The sequence below is a fragment of the Telmatherina bonti genome, assembly GCF_933228915.1.
Source record: "Telmatherina bonti genome assembly, chromosome: 3".
Taxonomy (NCBI): Eukaryota; Metazoa; Chordata; class Actinopteri; order Atheriniformes; family Telmatherinidae; genus Telmatherina; species Telmatherina bonti.
In genome coordinates this window covers 32066648-32091703 of record NC_136621.1, presented here as the reverse complement: position 1 = coordinate 32091703, position 25056 = coordinate 32066648, and the positions used below count along the sequence as shown (strand labels likewise).

Sequence of the window (25056 nt, the reverse complement as noted above, 5' to 3'; positions counted from 1 at the left end):
GGCTGTCCTGAAGCTTTGCATATTTAGTTTACAGTAGCAGAAATCTTTTAGGTCTCAGAGTTGCATACATGGCATGCGCCCGCCCATGTGTGCATCTACAATTGATCAAATGGTCCAATACTTAATTGTTTACTTCTTGTTAGCAAGTATGGTAACAAAGAATCACTGGGCACTCATTAGGGGCCATAATAAAATGCACTTTATTTAATGATTAATATCAAATGAGTGCAACCAAAGCTTTTTAGTTAGACCTATTTAACCTTTGTTGCTAATGTGTTTGTAATTGTGTAGGCCGCCCAAGCTTCCTGTAGACCCTCCTTAAAATTGTAACTGATGTGGACAATTAGTGAAACATAAAGGGGAATGAATAATATGTAATGCTCAAAGGATTCAAGGACTGAGAGCCAGTGTCTTAGGTCATTACCGCCATCATTAAACCTCATTAAAGAGAAATGGTGGTGAGACTTGTATACATGTCTTAAAAGCTGGAACATGCATAGAATCCGGCTCGTTTCTTCGTCTGTCGGAGCAAGTCTTTAGTACAGTGTGTTCCTTTTTATATGTTCTGCATAAATGGGTAAGCCCTGGAAAGTTTTCAGACTTTTAAGTGCAAAAAAACAAAACAAAAACAAACATGTTGGGTTGGTGCCAAGAGCAATTTCTGCTGTGAAGGGCTGCTCACTGATCTGTACCTGGAAGACTAATATCACAACCTCAGCATGATCTTTTCAGATCAGCTCTGGGTTGTTTTTTTTGGATTTTAAACATTTTACTTTTCACCCCGATCATGGTCATGTTTTGTAATTTTGCTTAATTGATTAATATTTAGTCTGAGTGCTCAGTGAAAAACTTTTGAAAGTTTCAGCAGCAGAGGTGTATAAAAGGCATGGTGGCGTAGCGGTTAGCAATATGACCACACAGCAAGAAGCCCGGCTGGGAGGGAGGTTTGAAAAGTGGCCTTTCTGTGTGGGGTTTGCATGTTCTCCCTATGTATGCAAGGTTTTTCTGCAGGGACGCCACTTCCTTCCACCCTCCAAAAACATTCACACAGACTGTGGGTTTTTACAGAAGAAAAAAAGACATAAAAAAGATGTTTTGATACATCTTTATTAAAAATCCCATTTTTATTACATGATTTCCTTTTGAAATCTACATGTTCATATTAGCATACCGGGAGTATTTCTAGACATGTTTGCGAAAACCTGAAAAAACTAGCAAATATATTGTCATACTCACCCCTTTTCCGTCTTGACAGAAAATGAAGCTTAACATCCAGTCTGCACAGGAAAGATTCTTCATTAAAATCACAAACTCCAGGTCAATGACAACAGCTGTGCAGTATAATTGCTTGTTAGTGTTTTCTTTTTCCTTGAGAATAAATACGAACAGGTTACTTTGGAGACAACCTTGCATTATCGATGTGAATAACACATGATGCTCTAGTTTTGCTTTTATTTTAAAGCTCTGCAAGTGAACTGTTGTCTGTAAAATACCTCTGCTGTGAAAATAAGAGTGGATGTGTGTTTGTCTGAGTGTGTTAGGCTCATGATAGACGGTGTCTGGGTTACCCCCTTCTACTGCATGACCCAGCATAAAACCAGACGCATATTACAAGCTGAATGAAAAACCAAAAAGGCATACAGGCTTTCCACCTACCTGACCTTGTATTGTATATCTCTGATCCGTTTTGTGCATTGTGCTGTGCAATACATTTGGTAATTTGGCATGACTTGAATATTCTGTTGCATGTTTTGTGTTTCTCTGCCATCATTTGGAAAATGAGAAAACAGAAATTCTAATCCAAAACACTGGTCTGGCAGCTTCTCTCCTCACTGCAGGCATTGTGGTGTTTTCTTTTTGGGTATCCTGTAATCACACTTGCTGATAGCCGCCGCTGCACCTCTCTAAGTTGCACTTAATGAGAACAAGTCAAATTGGCCTATCTGTGGCCCCACAGCAGAGGGAGCACAACGTATCTTAATGAGGATCTGGGTACCCATTATCAACTGGTAACCCGACCAACATGTTACCAATGTTATCGTCACACACTCCCCACTCAAACACGCACACAAACACTTTCTCACTCTCTTGTTATCTGCTTGCCTTGCCTCTTTAAGCCTGCCACAGACAGTGTAACCACATTGGACAGTAATTGTACCTCTCACTCCTGGCTAATTGAATTGACACGGAGCCGGAATTGATATCATTTAACTCATTGATCTTGAGAGACAATGAGACAGAATGCTTCATGCTCGCCTTCCACCTGACTTCTATTTTGTTCCCTTTGATTCATCTGTCCACCTCTTTGATTTGTCATGCTATTGCCAACAAATTACCAGATTCATTCGTCATCCTTTCACCAGTCCCACTGTCTCAGTTTTTTTTGTTTTTTTTTATTGACTGTTCATTTCTTTCTTGCCAGAAATGTATTTTTCACAGTCTGAAAGTGAAAAGTATGAAAAAAATAACAGACACAATGTAAAAAGTTTAACTCCAATTCTTATGTTACTTTTCAAAAATGGAAATGGAGAGAAGAAAATGCAGGAAACCAAATGCCGTGCTCTGCTACAGATCATTCCACACGTGTGTGTTATTCCATCATTATGAGTTTTAAGGTCAGAAATGCAGTGAAGCAGATTGCACTGCAGCGCACCAGCAAATTACACACTTACTGCGGGAGGACCTGAGAGAATAGGCCACTCACATCCCAGCAGCACACACCATCTACCAGCCGTCTCCTGAGTGGGCCGGAGTAACTCCACTTCCACTGCCTCCATTACCCAACACCCCAGATCCTTATTGTCAGGCACCTTCGTCTGTCTTCCTGCCCCCAACAGAGAGTGAATGAGTGCACACGAGGGGGTTGGAAATAATGGATGAAGGACAGTTGGGAACATTGTCTGCATGGCACCATGGGGAATCGTGTTTACCAGAAAACCAAACATGCACGTTCCATTATACACCAGTCTCAAACTAAGCAATCAATGATGCTACTTTGGAAACAATTGAATCAACCACCAGCTGAGTTGTCGAGCTTTTAATGGGGGGGGGGTGGGGGAATATACAATTGCTTTGACTGCAAGTACACACCTGCGCTAAAACACAGAAAAGGCAAGCAGGTTTTTAGACAAACACGCGTTTATGGGAATTGTTTATTAGAATTTCTATCTCTCTCTCTCTCTCACAAACACACACACACACACACACACACACACACACACACGCATGCATACAAGCCAAAGATATGAATGCAGACCCGGCCGAGCAGAGTGTGAGCCCAACACATTGACTCACCCATGATTCATCACTGTGGACAGCTTTGTATGTAAATTCTATTATGGGGAAATCATGCATAGTGGTTTTAATTGGGCATTTTAAGTCCCAACATGAGCAACACATCTTTCAACAAATCGCCAATGCATTATATCAATATTTCAAAGTCCAGGAGCAGTTATAAAACAAGAGAAACATTTTTATTTGAAGTTAAACTGTGGTCTTCTTCACTTCAGGTAGCTGTCAAAGCTAGGTCACATTCATTTCAGTGATTCAGCTGTAATACAAAACACTGCTGTGGCGCCAATGATAAATAAGCAGCAATAACTGCTGCTTAGTAGGAGCTAAACATATCAGTTCCAGGTTTTTGTCCATTTAGTTTGACATCACTGTGCTGATTTAATCTCCTTAACCCAGATTAAAGAGTTTTGAGAATAAAACAGCTGGGATTTCCAATTCTGAAAAATACAATTTTGGAGGGACACACACACAGACACGTACACACTTAATTTGGTTTATATGTGAGACATTTTAGTGCCATCCACACAATCCCTAAGTCATGTTGAAATGAAGTTTAGTGGTTGATGTTGGGGCATTATCTGTGAATGTTTGGATGGGAATTTTGGGTGGTGAGCCTCTGTAATCCTCTGCGTTGCTCTGGAGCCTTAATGACACATCCGGCTCTTAAGGCAACATGATGACTAATGTTGTCATGTCCCCCTGTTTGGTGTGGAAATCATTACGTGAGTGTTTGTTTGGAAGCATGTCACATAATGAAAGTTAACTGACAGCGATCTCCATTTCCTTTCCTCCCCTTACGCCAGTCAGCAACTGGCTCAAAGCTTTTATCAGTATATGTCAGAATTACACTTGCAAATACAACCATGCAAACAGTGTAGTTGTCACTTTTCACTTAATGTGGGACTGAATCTCAGATATACCTTTAGACATGCATGCCAGTACTTTTCCTTTCAGTTTGGTGCATTGCTTCACAAAAAAACAGGAAAAAAAAGCCTGCATTTTGTGATGGCTACTAGAAGTGGGAGTGACGTACTGTAGTATCAGCTGGAAACAAATAATTCATTCTGACTGTAATGTTTAACATTCCTATGCAGACAATGCCATGTGAGCCTCGGCCATAGGAAAGCAGAAGAAAAAAAGAAAAAAAAGGTTGAATTGTATTCATTTTTGTAGCTGCAGGATTTTCTCAATGAGCAGTGCTTTCACAGCATTCTCCACGGCACATACCCACTTTGGAACGCATGTGGAGCAGTGAGTGTGACAAATCCGAAATGAGGAAAGTATGAGAAGATAACGATTTGTTGTCCCACCTTTACAAAGCCTTTTTGTGAAGCATAAAAGCAGTAAACAGGCCATGTTTACATTGAACTCCCAAAACACAGTGTCTCCTTACTGATTGGTGCACCATAATTATGGCAAAGAAGCTGCTAGAGTTTGTTTGCTTCCTGAGTGAGTGAAAGACCAAAGTTGTCACCATTATTATGCCCAGAGTTCACAGTGGTAGTCTTCAGTCACCTCCCCCTCTCTGTTGCATTGTTTGCCACAACAAGCGTACTCAAAATGAATGAGAAAGCTCATATTTCTGATAGTGACCAAAGCAGTGTTAACTGTGGAGTGACTTTACCTCGAAGTGTGTTTTATTTGGACTCATTTGGTTCGCTGTGACCCTTAGATATGAGGTATTCTGTTCCACTCAATTATCGAAAGGACAGAATAAGAGTTCAGCAACACAGAGATAAGTGTTTCATTAAACAGGATAAAGACAAAATAGTTCCTTTACTGCAGGTCTGAGCACTTAGTGCGTCTCAGGAAACCCTTACTGGAAGCAGACAGAGGATTCTGTGTCCCACATTTCTTCACAAAAGTGTAAAAGGAAACTAACTGCTTACCTTCATAAAGGACAGCTCGACGGTAACTTGGTAACATCATGTAAACTTTGCATGCTGGTACTGCTTTGACAAAGGATGTGTTTATTTTTTACAATCCGAATATCATCCTGGTACCTTTTATTTTTTTTGCATTTATATAGTGACTCTTCTCCTAAAATATGATTTGATAAAAAATAATCTGATTGTATTTTGTCTCTTGCTGTTCTGAAACAAACAAAGAAAAATGTATGTAGAAGAGTGATGAGCCAATCATTTTTCAGTTGTCCTGACAGATTGCAACTAAAATAGGTGATTATTTGTAAGCAGTCAGTTTGAAGACATGTGACATTTGGTTTTGTTTGACGTGATGCAGCAGATGAATAAAAGGACCTGAGAGGGAGGTTCCAACAGAAGCGTAGCTCATTTATCACCTTCAAGCTGTATTCTTCTTAAACTATTGGCTCCAGTGCTGCAGTTTTTGCTAGTTCACTTTATTAGGTTTGTTTAAAAAGAGGAAGTCAGAGAGATAGAAATAAAAATATAGCTATTTTTCCTTTGTTGTTTTTGCTTGAACAGTTGTGAGGTGTCGATGAGTAGGACGCCGAGTCGCAGGAGACATCTGTGTGGAAAATTTGGATAATCTCGATGCAGGAAGGTGTTCATTAAAGTAGAAAAACATTTAAGAAAATATTTATGGTAATAACTTATTTATTCTTCCTGGCAAAGATCCATTCATGGACACAATATTCAGAGGATTGAGATGAGGATTTTTTTTTTTTTTTTTTGCCACTTTACATTGACGAAGACACACTTTGTCATTTTCTTAAATTCTGCACAGAGTAGCACTGCATGGGTCCTTAACCAGAAATGTGCACTTCTAGACTCTGTCGCTGTCTTTTTAACTTTCAGGCCGAGCTGCCATTTCAAATCAGATAATAAACTTGGAAATCTAATAACTTTCTCTTCATGGTTTCTGAACAAAAACACTAAAGCTTGTAAGTGCAACTGAAAGTGGAGGCTCCCTCTTGGCCAGGCTTTTTCAGTGAATTGAATGGAAATATTTTTGAATGAAAAATGGAGAAAGATCCTGTCACAGTGTCACCTTTGGTGACTCCTACTGGTTTGGTCGCTCTGCTTGTTAAATGGAGAGAATTGGAACCTGCAGCATTAAGAAGCTGTGCCGCTCGCCCAGTGAAACTCCCCACTGTCAAGTGAAAAGAAGCAGCTTGCAACTCTGTGTGTGTCAGATGAAGCATGTGGTAGTCTGCACCCTCCTAAAGCCATCAGTCGGAGTTGGCGTTGACAGGAAGTACAGCACAAAGGGAAATTGGCGACAACTAAATTGATACTTGCCAGAATAGCTAGTTGCTATGTAACCTTACAATTTCACTCATGTTTGTCCTCTAACCAGTGAACATGTTATTTTCAAATGGTCCCATGGGAAAAAAAATGTCTTTTTGTCTTTAGCGTTCTGCTCTGAAAAAGTCTGTTAAATCTCTAAAACGATGAACTTATACATTTCTGATGCATGGTGCAGTGAGTGTTTAAAAAAAAAAAAAAAAAAAAAAGGGTAATAATGTAACAGCATTAAGGAAGTATTTTGCTCTTTTTTTGTCCTTTTCACAGACTGGCAGAAAAGAGAAAGGTGACCCGCTGAACTCAGCCATTGACAAAATGACCAAGAAGACCAGGGACCTACGCAGACAGGTGAGATCTCACTTTCACAGCACTCCATCCTTTTTTTAATTACAGGCATATCTTCAGCTCTCCGGTGCAGAATGAACACACGGAATATGCAGCTTTTTCACACAATAAATAAGACTCTCTGACACGCAGAGCTTGACCAGGTGGTTGGCGGAGACTTATTGCCACAATGAGGCCAAGCAGACGTCGGGGTTGTTGGGGATCACTGAGGCTCATTTTAAATTGACAGATGACGTGTTCCTGTCTTACGCTCCTTTGTTTTTTTTCCTTTACATCTCAAGATGACGCTTAATCTCTTGCAGACAAACAGCCGTCAGTCAGTGTGTCTGTCATATGTGAGGCATTTAGTTCTGTTTAATTATCAAAACATTTTAAAGTTTTATGATTGAGCTGCTTTAGAAATATGAAAAAAAAAAAAAAAAAAAAAAATCCAATTTCTGAAACCTTATGCCCTCCGGCAGTGATGAATAATTACATTACGTAATACATAAAATAATGAGGAATATTGATGCATTCCTCATCTTTACTAAAGAAAATTTAAGCAGGCTTTTTTTTCTATTGAATCATAAAATTGGAATAAATCCCTGATGTATTTAATGAAAAAAAAAAAGAGCCATACTTAGATGTGTTTTGATTGTTCAAGCACACCTCGGTGCTCTTTGACATCAATTCGAACTTCTGCTGACTCTGAAATGGCACTTTTATATTTCTTCCCCATCTATCACAGCACAAGACATCCGTATGTTTTTTGTCTTGTGTTTTGGAAGAGAAGCTGTTTACAGAACGGTTGTGTCCTAGCCTGACCTCCGAAGATGATGAGATCTTTCTCTCCTGTTGTGGTGTTTGGTGGGGCCGTGTGACAGGCTGGCAGGCAGTATTCACTCTGACAGCATGTTCTATTGACTTGGGGATTGGCTTGACAGAATGGGCGTTGTGTTTAAGCTTTGTGTTAAGATGGGAGGGCAAACTCGCAGCACACATGCAGGCGCTACATCGAGTTGTGATACTGTAATTATGTCAACAAGACGCACGCCGAGTTTAGCAAGGCAGTGGCGCCGTGTAGAGACGCAAGCCCTTCCTGAGGGGAGGAGAACAGTCGAGCATTTGAGAATTTCCGCCTCCAACATCTCCATTGTGAAGAGGAGGGATCAAATATTACAGCAGACAAGCACAGATGATAGACGGTGTTTGTGAAATGGGAGCAGGTAAGACCAAGCAAGCCTCGCGACGACACACCAGAGACACGCTGTGTTGTTTCTGCTGTCATGCAAATGTGTACACATATAAGACAATGCAAGCGTCTGTTATCCAGGGTGAGTTCACTACATGTCAAGCATACTGTTTGTTCACACCTCCTCCCTGCCTCCCCCCGCCCCTCCCTGTTTCTTCTTGGAGAAGTGCCATCAAGTCTTAGGAAGGTTGAGCTCAGCAACATTTAAATCACTCAAGTACGGTGAATTAGTGGTTCCCAACATAGCATAAAGATTATATTTTGCATTTAGAGAAGAAAATTAATAAGTGTGAAAATATGACATGAAGCCCAGCAAACCGTTATTCTTACACCCAAACATTAGAATAACAGCATAGATACTCTTTAGTCATATTATAGATTAATTGTCTGTATCTCCTCGTGACAAAGTTTCAATCTTCACTAAAGAAACTATTCAAATTAAAGCCCCTCGAGTCGTCATTTTTGCTCTGATGTTTAGATTTGCACAGGAGAAGGTACATGCACGGCTGTGTCCCTCAGCAGGGCAGCACATTGTAATTTGCATATGCTCTCACCAGCCTCTCAAGAGATAACAAACCCGGCACAGACTGCCTGACCACAAAAACCCTCCTGCATGTAGGAAATTTTATTAGCTGACAAGATTACACCAAGACAAAAGGCTTTTCCAGGACTTCATCTCCATAAGTCAGGGCCGCTTATGCCTCACTGGCCTTTTAACAGCAGGTGACCCTCTGCTTTCCTGCTGTACATCTGGTACTGGCAGCAATAAAACGTCTTTCATGCTCACCCTCTGCTCCAACAGGATGTCGACACTGATCAAGACAACAAATTTTAAAACAAGAAGACAAGGAAAAAACCAAGCGGCAACCTCTGGCGGTTAAAAGTGAAGCCTATGCGAAAGTGGATAAAACTGCAGTTCCCCCTTCATCCACTAGGGGCTCCAAAGCAGAGCAAATCCCCATAGACTCCCATGTTAAAAATGCCAACTTTACAGCAGAAATGAACATGTTTACAGCCTGGTTCATGAATCCATTTTCGGTTTAATAGGTCAGGTTTACCTTTATGACAACTGTGGGGGGTGTGATTTTTTTTTAACTCGCCCATTTAAAAGTAATTTAATCTTGAAATTTTGCATATCTATTGGCGTGTCTGTTTGATTGACAGGTACCAATCTTCCACTTCAAGTCAGAAGAACGTAGAACAACCGCGGTTTTTAGCCGCTTAACAACGTGACTTAGCTTTAGCCTGCTTACCTTCGTTAGCTGGTTAGCTCCTGTTAACTCCGTGTTAGCTTGATAAACTCTTAGATACAGGCAGCCGGGAGTTTGCTCAATGTCAATCATCCACCATGATGCTCACAATCCCCTCTCAGCTCCACCTCTTTGCCCATATTTATATTTTCCGAGTGAGACGACACGCATGCCCCTGCCAAGATGGCGATGGTATGAACCGCCCACTGAGCTTCAATTCAGCTCTTCAGAAACATATGGGTGACGTCACAGACGCTCCATCTATCTTTTTTATATACAGTCTATGGGAAAAACGCTGACATTACTTCAGGCTGTTACTGCTAACGATGGTTCTGTAAGCTGTTGAATATTTTGTTATACTTTGTTTTTCACAAACAGCTTCTGAATTTTGTTTTTGATGAGTACATAAACCAAACTATTAGAGCCAAATATGAATTGAAACAAGGTGTACCTTCATCTTTTCATATTACGCCTTTGAAAATATCACTTAAGCAACAATAACATGAGATAAATACAATGGACTGTGCATGTCAAAGAAATTATTCCACCTTACAAGCATGTGAATCCTGTGAAAATGAAAATGTAATTAAGACAAGGCAATGGTAAATGGAAAAACAGAGAGCTATTTAAAATGTACAAACAGGGTTATGGTTGAAGAGTCAAAGTATGGTCACTTCTTTTTCTTTTTCTTTTTCTTTCTTCAGTTCCATTTTTAGATTTATGCACAAACACAAATGCACACACACACACACACACACACACACACACACACACACACACTCTCTCAGCCAGGGGGTTCAAACTACAACAGATAGGCCGTTGCTGCTTGTCCCACCACTGACTCCTTTCTGTCAGCTGTCAAACAAGTGAATTGTTGCCTTAGTGATGAGGCAACATCATACATATAGTGATAAGACAAAATATCACCAATAAACAAAAAGTATCTTTGCATATGTAGCGGTAATTACTGTGTTTTAAAAATTGCGGAATTAGTTTTTTGTTTGTTTTTTTTATTTATACATGTATGATAAGATTAATATGTAGTTTTTAAAAAGAAATACAAAAAAAAAAAAAATCAGATGTGAAACACAACAAGGTCATTGTATAGATATTATCTATTAACTTTAGGGTAGTGAACAAAAGACATGATGTGTTTTGACTTCTGCCGTGAAATAAGTGTATAGCTCAGCATCAAAACAGCAACAGCTCACACTCACATAAATAAACCAAAATATTGTCAAAAATACCATTTTAGATTTACAGCACTACATGTTTTTCAGTGACTTTTAGTGACAGTTACTATTATTAGTGTCAAGTATTGATATTCTGCTTTTGAACCACTCTTTCAAGCTACCACAAAACACACACACACATTTAAACAGATATGGTCAGATTTAGAGCAGTGTCTGAAGTTTGATACTTGTTACAAAATAATCCTCATTACAAAGTTCTCAAAAGTTAAGACATCAGGATATGATCCAATATGCTAAAATTAAAAAATCTGAAACACACCAACTTATCTAACAGCGTGAAAATTACTTCAAACATACAGCCACAGTGATTAAGAACCATGTTGAGGTTAAAAAAAAAAAAAAAAAAAAGGAGCACAAGTACATTACAAACTATGTGCCTGAGAATTAGTGAATTTGGCGAAGCTTAGACTTGGAGTTTGGTTTGCTTTCTTATTCTATGTTTGCTAAATGTCAAGTAGATAGAAGTGATCATTCAGATGAATGTCTAAAATTGTCTTCACATTGTTAAGAGAGACTAAAGAATTTATACGAGCTGCACAATGTGTTCAAACATCATGATCCAAGATGTCTGACGATGATTCTCATCTACATGTTCTGGCTTATATGACAGTTTATAAGTTTTTCTGTTAGGTGAATTTTCAGGGGTTTCACATTTTAGTAATGATCTTTACTTTTATGGAATGCATATTTTGATTATATGACAGTATGTTAGTCACAATGTCACTGTGATGTATGTATAGCTGTAAAGGTCAGGAAGGTGGATACTTCTTTTTCCACCTCAAACCTAGTCTGTTTATTTATTTATTTTATATTTTCCCAAACTTGAACACAGTGTTCATATGATCAACTTTACAATTCTGAGACTTACATGCCAGAAGCAACATTTAAAGTAAAATATTGGTATTGGACATCTTGTCCAGTCACCCAAATCCAAAAACCTTAGACAGCAACAAAGGTCAAACGTAAAAAAAAGTTCCACAGAACATAACCAGCAGAAAAAAAAGGTGTCTAAAATGCCATGTTTTTGGGTCCAACATTAAACGCACCAAGTCTTATGTTCATAGAAAAATAGTTTATGATACATAATGACTGCGATGGCCTGGCAGGCTGTCCAGGATGTACCCTGCCTTTCGCCCAAAGACTGCTGGGATAGACTCCAGCTTCCCCGCAACCCTTCATTGGACTAAGTGGTTAGGATAATGAATGAATGAATGAATGAATGAATGAATGAATGAATGGATACATAACGACTGTTTTAGTTAGCGGAGATCAAGAAAAGGAAAACTCTTGTTCTTCATGGGAGAAAATAAAACCCTATTAGGCCTTTAAAATGTATTCAAAATTGAACATAACATGAGCTGAGCTTTGACCCTGAGCTTTCTGAACAGACTAAAGAACTAAAATGTCAAAACAAGCTCAAGAATAAACCTTGCACATTATTAAATCAGCTCAAGCTTGAGAATTAGCAATCCAAACTGGCAATTGTTGAGGCGATTTAACACCGCAATTTATTCATAAACATTACAAACCAGCATAAATTTGTATTCTAAGAAACTGAATACATTTTCCCGATTTTAAATGGCTAATACAATGTGAACCAACAAGTTTAAATTGCAGATGATAAATATTTTAACATCACGACAAACATTTATCTTTATGACAAAGCAAATGAGGCAGCAAGGACATAACTTACACCGAAACAGATTCTGCTTTCTTTTATCACTTATTTTCTTGAGTTTCACCCAAGTTTATCTTTTATTTCTCTTTATTTGACTTTTTCCACTCAGCCTACATTACTGCTCTGCATATATACATTAATATGTAAGTTAATGTACTTGAATTAAGGCCCTGCTTACTTAATGCATGAGTAGATGATTAGGTCTTATTTCATTTGACTTTGGCTTATATTGGAAAGTGCAGTGATTTGTTCAGTTCCTTAGTTGGGCAAAGTGTGCACGCACTTGGAAGATATAAAGACCTGTCTTCCAATAGCAAATCTGAAGCTGCCATAAAAATGATGCTGCTTAAGCTCCGGTCACTTTTTAGGAAACTAACATTTGGAGAGAACTTGGATTTAAAAGAAGTTGTGTGCTGAAAAATGAGTCTGCTGTAGGTGTGTCATCTTTCTTTTTTTTTTTTATTGCCCTTTTAATGAGCAACTTTAATGTAACCTTCAAAAACAAGCCAGTGGCTATTCACCTTCATAAGATGCTCCATTTTATAGCAGAAAATGATCTTTTTAAATTCTCATTGGACCCCATCTTTTATTTGTATTGCTTGACTGTTTAATTATTTAAATCAGGCCCATATAGAGTGACAGGTGAGTTAACTACTGGTTTTTATGGTGACTTCGTCTTCCAAGTCAGACATAAAACCCAAGATAGTTACAGCCAAATGCAGAATTTCAGGCCTCACATGGCCCACAAACAAATGAACAACATGTTTGTAATAATGTCTATCTTCTCTGATAGTTTATGCTAGACGCAAGCAACATCCTGCAGTGCCTTCTGTCTTCTTTGGAAAGCCGTTGTTTTTATTGGTAGCAGAGTGGAGGAGTGGTTAGCTGGTTAGCCTCACTCTAAGAAGATTACTCTAAGTTCATAGGTATTTTATCAATGCTTTGAGTTTGATCTATTCTCCAAAAACAAGCATCTTACTTTTCCTGCTGATTCAGTATTATAGTTCTGTCTGTGTTTAACCTGTAATGAACCACAGGTGGTATCTGGTGGTGTGGGCAACAACAGCTCGTACATGCTCTCGCCCTTCAGAAAACATAAAACCTAAAGATGATAGGGAAAATGAAAAAAAAAAAAAAGAGATTTCTGTAAAATACTGTAGAACAACAATGCATGTTATCACAAAGTACAACATGAGACAGTGGTAGAAATACAATACTTACAGGAAAATGGAAGTTAATCTATACATTTTAGTTTTTTTTAACCTTTTTTTTTTTTTTCTAAATTAGTATTCAAAATGTCTCGCACCCGAAAAGCTATTTGAAATGAGCCATGTGTTGTACCCCCTGTCATCTTGTCTGTAATAAATGTATCTGTCACATGATCTCTTTGGGCCATGTTTTGACTGATGGCTGATTTCAGGATTCCCTAAAGCATAACTGCCTCACATATTCTGCTGCATATGTCTCTACTGTCTCTCTTTATCTCCTGCTTTCTGCTCTGGGTTGTTGAAATCATTTCCATTTCTGCTATTAGTTTGTTGATTAGCACAGCTGTTTCTAATTGTGAAGGGTTTTGTGTTGAGGAGAAACAGCTGCCACCGATTCCTGTCAGCTGTAACTCTATTCTGTCTAAAAAGCTCGAGTTCACTCAATCTTTTTCATCTTTTATCCAGAACATTTCCAGGCTGGGAATAAATGTTTTTTTGTTTTTTTTTTAACTATAGTGTTGAACCTTTCCTGTTTTCTCAAGAAAAGGAAGATTCATCTGTTTGTGAACCTGTGTGTAATGACTAATGCAAACACACATTTTTTTCAGTTATTACTATGCAATAGTATATTTTTCTTTTATAGGTAAGCTGAGCAACGAACAGCTGTGATTTCAGCTATTGGTTTGTGTGTTTGTGTGTAATTGGCTGTCTCCATCTGCATGATGGGTGCAAAGATGATCTACTAATGAAACTGTTAATTATGCACACATACATGCAGTATCAGCCAAAAGTTTAGACACATCTACTCTTTGAATTTGAGTGAATCGGCGTATGTAAACTTTTGACTGGTACTGCATATGTTTGCTCAGCTATGACTCTATTTACGCTGTGATTTCTCTGATTTGAACAACGTATTAAATGACAAATTGGAAGTCTGGACTCTGGGTTGGAAGATCAAATTGTGCCTAATATGACAAATACTAGCTGGATGATAACTGACACAATTATTTAGTCTGTCTAAATTCAAAACTAAACCTAAAAATAAATGACAGTTTTCAAACAAGTATAGAAACCAAGCTTCTTTGTTTTATTTTAGGACACAAATTGGCTCATAACATTTACATTGATAAAATTACAGCATAAATGGGAGGAGTGAGTGAGGAGTATGAACGTTCATGTTCAGATGTACGCCACCATCCATGCAGTAGAGAGCCATTTCAAGCCAAAAAACAAATGTAATACATACGCATACATACATTCCTCTAACAGAGGAATGTAGGAGTGGAATTATTTACCAAATTACATATCTAAAATAAATAACTTCACTGAGTTTAAAATGATACTTTGGTAGATTTTATTAAAGCAGAGAATTGAGTTATAAAATAATATGTGTACATATGGGTACTGCATGTATGGATATGAGTATCCATCCATCCATCCATCCATCCATCCATCCATCCATCCATCCATCCATCCATCCATCCATCTATCTATCTATCTATCTATCTATCTATCTATCTATCTATCTATCTATCTATCTATCTATCTATCTATCTATCTATCTATCTATCTATCTGTCTATCTGTCTATCTATCTATCTATCTATATACATATATACATATATACATATATATATATATGCACGTAGTATGTGTGTGTGGACTCTGCCTCTTATCTGCATATTGTTGGGAGGCTCTTGCTTCGCCACAACCTTGACTTGGATCGAGCTGTTAAAAAATGAATAAATATTTAATTCCATGCTTTATAATTAATTCCAATTAATCACACAAAAAGCAACTGTTTTTTTTTTATATGAATGGATTTTGGTGGATGAATGACTCAAATAATAAATACATATAATAATATTGTAAAACCAGGCTAATTATTGTGTGTAGAACAGTAGAAAAATACAAAAAAAAAGTATCACTGGCCAAAACTGAACAGACCTAAAACTAAACTGTTTGTTAAATTACTAAGATAATCGCTTCTGTCTACAACATGTTACAGTAGTTTCAACACTCATTAAAAAAATACATTAATATGTGACAGTAAACCAGACTGTGATGTGGCTTCAGTGATGTCACAGAGCGGAGGTGATCACATCCTGCTCTGCCTGCAGTCTGAAGCTGGATGCTGCATGAGGACCAAGTGTTCTGTGTTTTCCTATGGAACGGGGGGAGGAGTGGTGGTCAATGGCACATACTTTCATGTCAGTCACCAAAAGTCTTCAATAACACCAGAAGTTGCTAGACTTATTGTGACTTAATATGAGTCACTTTTCCTTTAAATGTTACTAATAGGGTCTGAAACATAGCTAAAACTAGTGCCAAACTAAGTTTCAAACAGAAGTCTGCATATATGTAAATTGTGCACAAAAAAGCTTCTAGCATGTTTAATAATCATAATTAATCTGCATTCATAATATATACACACAATTAGAGTTTGACATGGACTTTGTGTGTTTATATGTATGAATTTCGTGTATGTCGTGTATGGGAGTCTGCATGTTGGAATACATATGTATGTATGTGTGTAGACATATGTATCAGTGAATAGCTTGTGAAGTTTGCACGCACTATGTGACGTATTCATGCATGTATGTATTTGCCTACATATATACATGTATTTGTTGGCATAAATTAAATGTACATAGCCATTTGATTGTACTTACATATGAACCACATGATTAAATAGCAGCAGCTCCTGGCTGCAGCTATTAGTGATTTGTTTTGTTTTGTTTTTTTTAATGGATTAAACATGTTTTTAGGAAAAGTTTCTGTGCTGACCTTAGGTATCCACCTTAATGTATATCAAGTCTCCAGTAATACATTTAAATATCCTTTCATCCATTTGTGTTCTCCTTTTAACTCAGATCCTTGTTGTTGCATGTCGTTAGCTTCTGGTTAATCTGTAAACAATGCAGACTCTGAGCACAAGTGTATGCTCAGGATAACTCTATCTCTCTTTTTCTTTGTCATGACTTATAAACTTATCGCAGGAGATGTTTGCATCAGTCTCCCTCAGGCATCTGCTTTGTGACAGAACAGGTTTCTACAAAATACAAACATTCCCCTCATTACAGTGCAAACGTGCAAACATAATGCTAATCCCATCTTTGAAGATAACCTAACCACACACGCATCAGTGAGCCACACAGATATTCATCTGTCAAGTTTTGTTAACCTGCTTCATTTAAAGGATTTCAGGAAACTTTGTTATGCATTTCAGCAACAGCTGCAATTTGAGCTGTGTCACCTCTTTGATTGACACAATGTTTCTCAACTATTTTGTCCAGAAAGATACAGACACCAAGAGTTTTCACCAAGTGTCTCCTCTTCTGCCTTACTTGAAAGACATTTAAAACACAGATTGAATCATACATTTATTTAACTAAAGAAAAATATATATATATACCCCAACTTTGAAAAAAAAAAACAGAAGAAAAAAAGAAGAAAAAGAAAAACTCAAACTTATATTTAGCCACAAACACATTAAAAGTCAGGCTTGATTAGCCTGAGTACCAACTGATTTTCTCATCCATCCGACATTAACATTAAAAGGTGCTTGGTGAGTTTGTAGCTCTTTTAGTAAACATGGATGATGTCAGTATTGTCCTAACTTATATAATTAAGTAATTTCTTCGCTAAAGGATTGCAGTTCTTTTTTGCTACATCAGATTTATTTTTGATCTATCTGTGCACAAGTTCCTAAGCTAACGTGTAGCATGCTAGAAAGATCAAACATGGGACTGTAAATGAAACTGTAATGCCAGCCACAACTATATTTCTTATTCAGTCATTCATTTTCCAAACCGCTTAGTCCGATTAAGGAAGTTGGAGCCTTTCCCAGCAATGATTGGGCGAGAGGCCGGATACACCTTGGACAGGTTGCCCGTCCATCACAGCTAAATTTCTCAATCAGTCACAAATATTTATATATAAAGCAACAACCTTTGTACTGCCACTGTGAAACTGCTCGACTTCAGAGACAAATAGCTTCCTTGCTAACTCGTAATGAGCAGAGCCTCAGCCATCTATCGGCATTCCAGTTCTATTTCCTTTAAGTGTCGCTGAAATACGGAGGTAGCGTTAGAGCCGAGACAGTGGGAGCGGAGCATGGAGAGAGGTGAGATCTGAAATATTGAAGATGGATTTTTGTGGGAGCCGTGTGTGGGCATTAGAATGCTGATGGAGCACTACAGATTGCAACTTGGGAAATCAGTCGTCTGTATCATCTTTCCACTCAAATTCACCATCAGAATCTGTTTCACTATAGGGAATTTGTGCGGTATCCCAACTCCCAGCACACATTAACATGCACAGTGTGCTCATGCACCTATATATGCTATTAATTAAAGATAGCTCCTTAGTAACAACGGTGACAACTTTTAATTTACAGCAGTGCTCCTGTCTCGTTAGGTTTCCGGCAATCCAAAAATGTATATATAATGTGAAGGAACACCCTGACTAATGAAATGCACTGCAAACTGGAAGACGTACTAAATCTCTCTGGCACACGCAACACAATGCTTCACATATTTCCAGGCAGCAGTCTTATTAAGTTTTTAACAACTTTACATCTGCCATTTGTGAAAATGAGCTAAAATAAAATGACCATAAGCTTAGAAAAAAGAAAATGAAACCATATCCGACAAAGAAATGAAATCATAGTAGCCAACGTGAAACCAGGAAATGGAATTAGAGAAAAGAATCTAAAGAAGAAAAAGCCTGAGGAGATAGACATACTAACTCTGCAGAAATGTTTCCACAATGTTCCAAGGAGAGGGGCGAAAGTATGTTTAATCACTCCTAAAATGAATTAAGACATGACAGAATGGGGTTTTTACGCATCAGTTATGGCAAAACGACAAAGTAATCCAGATTTAATGGATAGAAGCAAAATAGACGCGGATGTAGAGAAAAAAGATTAAATAAACGCTGGTTAATATGAGCTCGTTCTCTACCACTGTGTCCACATCACAGACTGTAATGTAAAATGGAAGGCTGTTAGTTTCATGGTTCTTGACTTAACTCTCGATATCTTCCTGTTATATCAGAATTGAAATAAAAAAGGACTTATTTAAAAGAATTTTTTCTGGAAGAGAATGTTAAGAAGGAAGCTCCATCAGTCCAAGCCAAACTGCTTGAATAATTATCGTTTTGTTTGCAACAACATGAACTGTATATTTGCACAAATGATAAAGATTGATCAGACACACATTGCAATGCCATTGAATATTAAGAGTGGATCCTAATTTCTGATAAATAAAGGCTGTCAGGCAGATACAGCAATGATGTCTTCATTCCATTTTAGTTCATCTGTTAGCTGCATAAAACCCATATAAAACCCACACCTGCTGAATCACTTTCTGAGCCATGTGATGAAAGCATTAATCACCTCCACTCTTATCTGATTATTAAAAGTGAAATATTTTATTTTTACAGTGTTTTTATTCTAGTTCATTATTTATTTATTTTTTTTTTAGTTTCACATCAGCACATTTTATATTTTTTAACATTGTTGAGTTAATGAAAGAAAATTTTATTCTATATACACTTGTGCATATGTGAATGATAATAAAGCCTGTCTCAGTCTAAAAACCCCCAATTTAGATTTCAGACCACCAACTTTTACCTCATCTTCCATGTCACTATCCATCAAGTATTCTACCTTACCTATGCTGACCTTGTCTTTTATCTTATTGTTTGTCTGTTCTTGTCTTTAAAAAAAAAATCTATAAAAACAGAGTTAAAAACAAAACAAGCATGCTCACTGAAAGCAATTCCAGGTATGCTGAGTACATAGAGGATTATATTCCACGATGATTTAATGCACAAGCTGTGTACACCTGAGATGAAATGATGGATTATACATGATAGATAGAAACGCATTTCTTCTTCTTTGTTCTTGCCTGCCACGCGTTTCATCTCTATCTTTATCATGTTTGACTTAGTGTCAGTCTGACATTCAATAATACATAAGATTGATGGTGTCCTATGCTATTCTTGATGGGTTATCCTTTCTATTGGCCTGATGAAAGCTGTTAAGCATTTTCTGCTCATGTTTCTGATCAGCTGTTGGAGTTTCATCAGGTATCTGTTGCCAAAGTGCCCATCACCACGTCTCAATGAAACGTTTGGAAAAAAAAAAACACAAATGCTGTACCTTCTGTAGCTAATCTCTTATTTTTAGAACACGCAGCCAAGATATTTTCACCTTTTGCAAGCTAATAGTGTGCTTCACAACCACTTTCTCCGGTGCTGCAACAGCCCTAACGAGGTGTGAAAATAGCTCTGGCAATGCAGGACTTTTATCTTCTCTGATTCCTCACCGTTCCCACCAGGTGAGAGGATAGCGAGGTTTGCACCGATGCTCCAAGGTTGCAATATTCACATTTCAGAAATGCCAGAGTTCATTAGGCTTTTTGGAAAAGCATTCTGCTGCGGTCGATCGTTGCATCTTTTTAAAGCAGGAAACTACAATTACACGGTGGAGCTTACAGAGAACGTGGGTTTCACAATGTGTACATGCCTCTGCAGATGGTCCTGTCATGTCCACTCAGCTGGCCAAATCTACTCTGACTCCAGAGGTGGTAGTGATGGATTTCCTGCCCTTGGAAAGTCATAATTCCCCACTGTTCTCTCCTCTGTGGGCTGCTAATCACGTGTGTATTAGCTGCAGGTGAATAAGTGCAACTAACTTACCTTTTAAATTTTTGGGGGGAAATTAATTTTCTCCTGTCGGTCAAAATCCTGTCTACCCTTTATTGCATTTTTATAATTTTAGAAAAATGTTTTTAATTTTTGCCATAGCTGTAATTATAAAAGATAGCATGGAAGTCATGTGAACCTTGTTCGTCCATGTTTATAATTAAAACTTGCTCGTTTCAAATGTCGTTATTTGGGTTTGTGGAAAAGTTATTAATGGAGAGGATCAAAATAGCATGTAGGCTGTTTAATTTGACTCTTATATCTAGTTCTAATCATGTTTAGGTAATGTATATAGCAAAGAAATATAATAATTTGTTAGTATTAGTATTTGAATTTGTAAGATAAGTATATTTCCATTATATCACTGGTGGAATTACCAGAACACAGTAATCTTAACCTTGGCCAATGGTGGATTAACTTTAATAGATTGCACTATTATTAATGTAGAAACTTAAATCTTGGATATGTTGGACAACGCAGTTTTTAAATATATGAGCTGGGTTGCAATCAGACAGAATTAAGAAAATTATTTAATTACCGATGAGCCAGCAGTAGATTAGCTACCTTATTCCATGTTTCACTGTTCATTCCCATGATTCCCATTATTTTATAATATAGCATTGTACGTGTTATGTGTCTTTTGCCAATTTAATGTTACATTATGTTGCTGCTACAATAACAATGTTTACTCATGGGAAATAAAATGAATGAAATATGGATGCATCCATTCCATCTACTTAAATAGATGCTGAAAGTATCCAGAAAACAAATGAGCTGCTTCTGTAGGAATCTTTTTTTCTTTCCTTTTGGTTTGTTATTGCATGTCTTAGTGCTTGGTCTCGTGTGACTAACTCCCTCTTTGTGTAAGATAATGGGCAGGCGGGGGGAGTGAGGGGTTTCTATATGGTTTTTCTCCTGGCATCTCATTGGGTGTCCCAGTAACTGAGATCAGGAACCATTCATCATCTAATAAAACACAGTTCTTGTAGTCAGATTTAAAATGATGACATAAACAAAGATGTAAGTCACAACATCTAGCCCTGTAAAAGCCCTCATGGGAAAAATGACACCTTACAAGCAATTTACACTCATACCTGCTAACAGTTTCTCTCTCTTTTTCTTTTCTTTCTTTTTTTTTTTCCTTCTACTTCCCTTCTGCATTGCCCTTCTGTCTCTTTCCATTCACCCCATTATGTTACTACACAGTATTCATTACACGGCTAAGTGATAAGTAATCATTGCCAAATGTAATCCAGTGAAGTCATCTTCAACATTAATAATATGACCTCCTTTCTGTGTCTCCCGCTCTGTCCTGCAGCTGAGGAAGGCAGTGATGGACCACATCTCCGACTCTTTCCTAGAGACCAACGTCCCCCTCTTGGTGCTCATTGAAGCAGCTAAGAGTGGAAATGAGAAGGAGGTCAAGGAGTATGCCCAGGTGTTCCGTGAGCACGCCAACAAGTTGGTGGAGGTCAGTGTTGAATTATACTTGGGAACATGCCCACACACGCACGCACCCACAGACACTGAAAGTACTCTGGAAAAAAACACGCACACACACTCACATGAGTCAAGTCATTGGATCAAAAATGTGATTATAAAAGTTTTTTTTTTCCTTTTTTGTGTCTAAAGTTTAAATTCTAAACATATTAAACAATAATAAAACCTGGTAAGTTGGCAGTACTTTGTATTGTTTTATACTGATCAGACACTTATGGAAAATGATCACATGTGACACTGTGTTAGCAAATCTATTATAAACCTGCTAATGTGGTCCATTAAAAAAGCAAGGAATATCACATCGTTTTCAAGTCTTGCACTCAAACTCACATTTGCACATTTTTGCTTTCACTGGTTGAAGTCAAACAAGACGCTGGTTCCCTGACAATGGGGAAATTGTAATAAATTATTTCCACACTTGATGATTCTGACCATGAGAAGAAACTGTTTCAGAAGGCTACAAACCACAAGTTGAAGCCTGAGTTGTTGTTTGGAGGAGTAACATCTGTGTTAACATCATAAGAAGAACAAATATAAGGCTTTTTTTTCTGCTAAGTACCCTACCATACATAATGTTTTCTATTTGGTTTGATTGGTGAAACAACCAATATTAGTACTGAGAGGTAAAGAAATATTCTACTGCATGCGATCCAAAGCAGGTTTAATCAGAATGGATATTTGCACCTAGTTGTATCTGACAGAATCCTGCTGCCTGAACGTAACATGAAAGCTATCGCGAGGTCTTCATGCTGCAGACACAGTAACCTCTGTATGACTGCAGCACCGCAATATGCTCTAAAGCCTCATTATGTAACAAATACAATCATACCATGTCTACACAGAGAGCTTTTTCTGCCTTATATGTGGATAAAAGGTGAACATGCTTTATTTTAATCGATACAGCTGTCTGTACAGCTGGCACAGTCCTTCACACAGGGTGCTATGAGCTTGTAGCTGCAGCATCATTTAGGTCTATTTTCAGTCATTGAGCTTTATTTCTAAACACAGCAAAGCTGTCCTCTGTACTGGACCAGACCACACCTCAGCTAAGCTAACTGTTTTGTTCATCTGCCATTCATCTGCTGTGTTTTATCTGTGTGATTTATATTGGGATTTGTCATGCGTCACCGAATCAGAAGTAAAAATAGCGTGGAAATGTCAAAAACTTCGGTTCATACCTTTTTTTTCCCCCTTCAGCCTAACAAGGTACATTTGACGATAAGGTGTAAGAGTAGTGGAGGGATACTTGTTTACAAACACACAACATAATCTTCAGCATGTTACTGAACATGGACTTCTCTGCACCCCTGATAAAGAACGTTCAGCTGTAATTTTCCATCCATGTTGTCTGCTTTGTTGTTTTAAGCCGTAATATCGAAGCCTGCATGCTATTTCTGTTATGAGAGAGTTCACCAACACCACAATGGATGAAACGACGGGCTCTGCTGCAATGATACGATTGCATGACATCAGCCTGAAACTACCTACGCCTACAATCCCATATGTTTGGGGGAATGTTCACTGGCAACATTTATAGAATAGCACGACAACAACACGATCAGGTGACTTCATAGACACAAGGATGAGACACTTAACAGCTGTAACTCCTCTGCTAAACATGTCGCAAATGCAATACAATGCTTTCCACGTGGACAAGCTGCTAAAATACCCAAACAGTGTTTAGAGAGGAAAAGATAAATTTCTATAGACTGCTTGGAGCCATTAGTTTGACTTTGCAGAGGTGCGGCATGAAGTCTCAAAAGAATGTGTTTTCGTTTGGCCCAGAAGACCTTTTAATCAGCACAGTAGTCACAGCAGGATTGCAGCTTCTGTGGAGAAGCAAACTTTGCTAAGTGAAAGTGGCTCAGGGGGCCACTTTGAAGAGCTTTTGGTCAGACTTAAGCAAGTTTGGCAAAACAACTCGGTGACTGAGAATGAAGAGGAAAATCCTTGCCTCTGCTGGATAATTAATAACCTAAAATCATAATGTTGTTGGGAAGGTTTTTAAGCCTCAATATGGAAGCCCGCATGCTATTTCTGTTATGAGAAAGTTTTTATTCTTAAACAGGCACTGGAGTGGGAATGGGGGAGGTATAGTACATCATATATTGTGGCATGTCAGACCTTAGCTTACTTACAAACAAGAAAGGCTGGAGTGCTGAAAGAATAAAAGCCATTTATTAAAACTCAGTCATATTCTGTAAGAGGAATTTTGTTCGAGAGGTGAAACGGTGGACAAGCTCTTTACTCCTCCATAGATACTCTCTGGGACTCTTATCATTTTTCACATCCAGGATAGATGGGCTTTTTGTTCTAGAGAGAGATGAGAAGCATTGCATATGGGCTTCTTGGACACCGCTCAATAAGAATCCATCTTGTCCTTCTTTTTAGCTCCACAACAAAATACTATCCATCTCTAATCTGTACGTTGGAATACATATAGAAGCACACCTGTATACTTCATTTCTTATTGTCGATGGTGCATGCAGTATCCGCGATGTATCGTCTCACACCGTAAAAGTTCTAAAGTGGAAGTGCCGTGTAAATCTGAAAGGATTCCTTTCCCTGTTGTGGAAATTGGTTTTTCATATAAAGTTCAGACATTGACCACCTCTTGTTTTCATTGTGTTTTGGTTTATTACTCTTCAGCCATGGAAGGGTAAGACTCATGATGAATTTGTCTTTCAGTCGGAGCCACCTTTTGTTCTCATGGTCATTTGAAAAGACATTTCAGAATTCTTCATATAGGCCCACCGTAACACTGTCACTTAAAACAGCCCTCTTACTTCCTTTGACATCAGCTGAGAGAGTGCGTGATGGAGTGATTCGTCTGCCCTTTTGGTTTCCCTTCGCTGCTTGCTGATCAGGCTAATGCTACACTCTGAATCAGCTCTTTGTGTCTGACAACATTGAATGTTTTTTTTTTTTTTTTGTGTGTGTCTAACTTAAACAAAATTAATGATGCATTTTACTTAATATAACATTTGTTATCCTACTGTTACAAGTAAGTAGAGTTTGTGAATAAAGTGTCATCTATTAGCATCTGTTGATGTTGTTTCCAGCTATTTCATGTCAGAATCACAACAGGTAGTTTTACCTTTAGCGTAAAGAAGGCATCTCTGTCAACCTGTCACTGTTCATCTTTGATTATTCACCAATAACAAATAGAGGTTGCTCCAGCCCTCATTGCGTGTTGGCATCAGCCAGTAAGGACAACATCACTGTGACCATCTTGACCCATTTCATCTCTTTGACCATATAGCTTGCCAGATGAAATGGAAGGTCCATCTGAGGTCAATTAAGTGCAATCCCACCACAACGCCGCTACACTTTCATATAAAATAAAGATCTGCAACAAAA

General features: G+C 38.0%; 1 protein-coding gene across 1 annotated transcript in view; it reads left to right on the top strand.

Moving 5' to 3' along the window:
* ctnna2 (catenin (cadherin-associated protein), alpha 2) overlaps positions 1-25056 on the top strand; it is a 329734-nt gene that overhangs the window by 226130 nt on the left and 78548 nt on the right. The window contains exons 8-9 of the mRNA XM_079238137.1: positions 6789-6869; positions 21515-21667. Coding sequence (XP_079094263.1) covers positions 6789-6869; positions 21515-21667 — 234 coding nt within the window. The remainder of the gene's footprint in view (positions 1-6788; positions 6870-21514; positions 21668-25056) is intronic.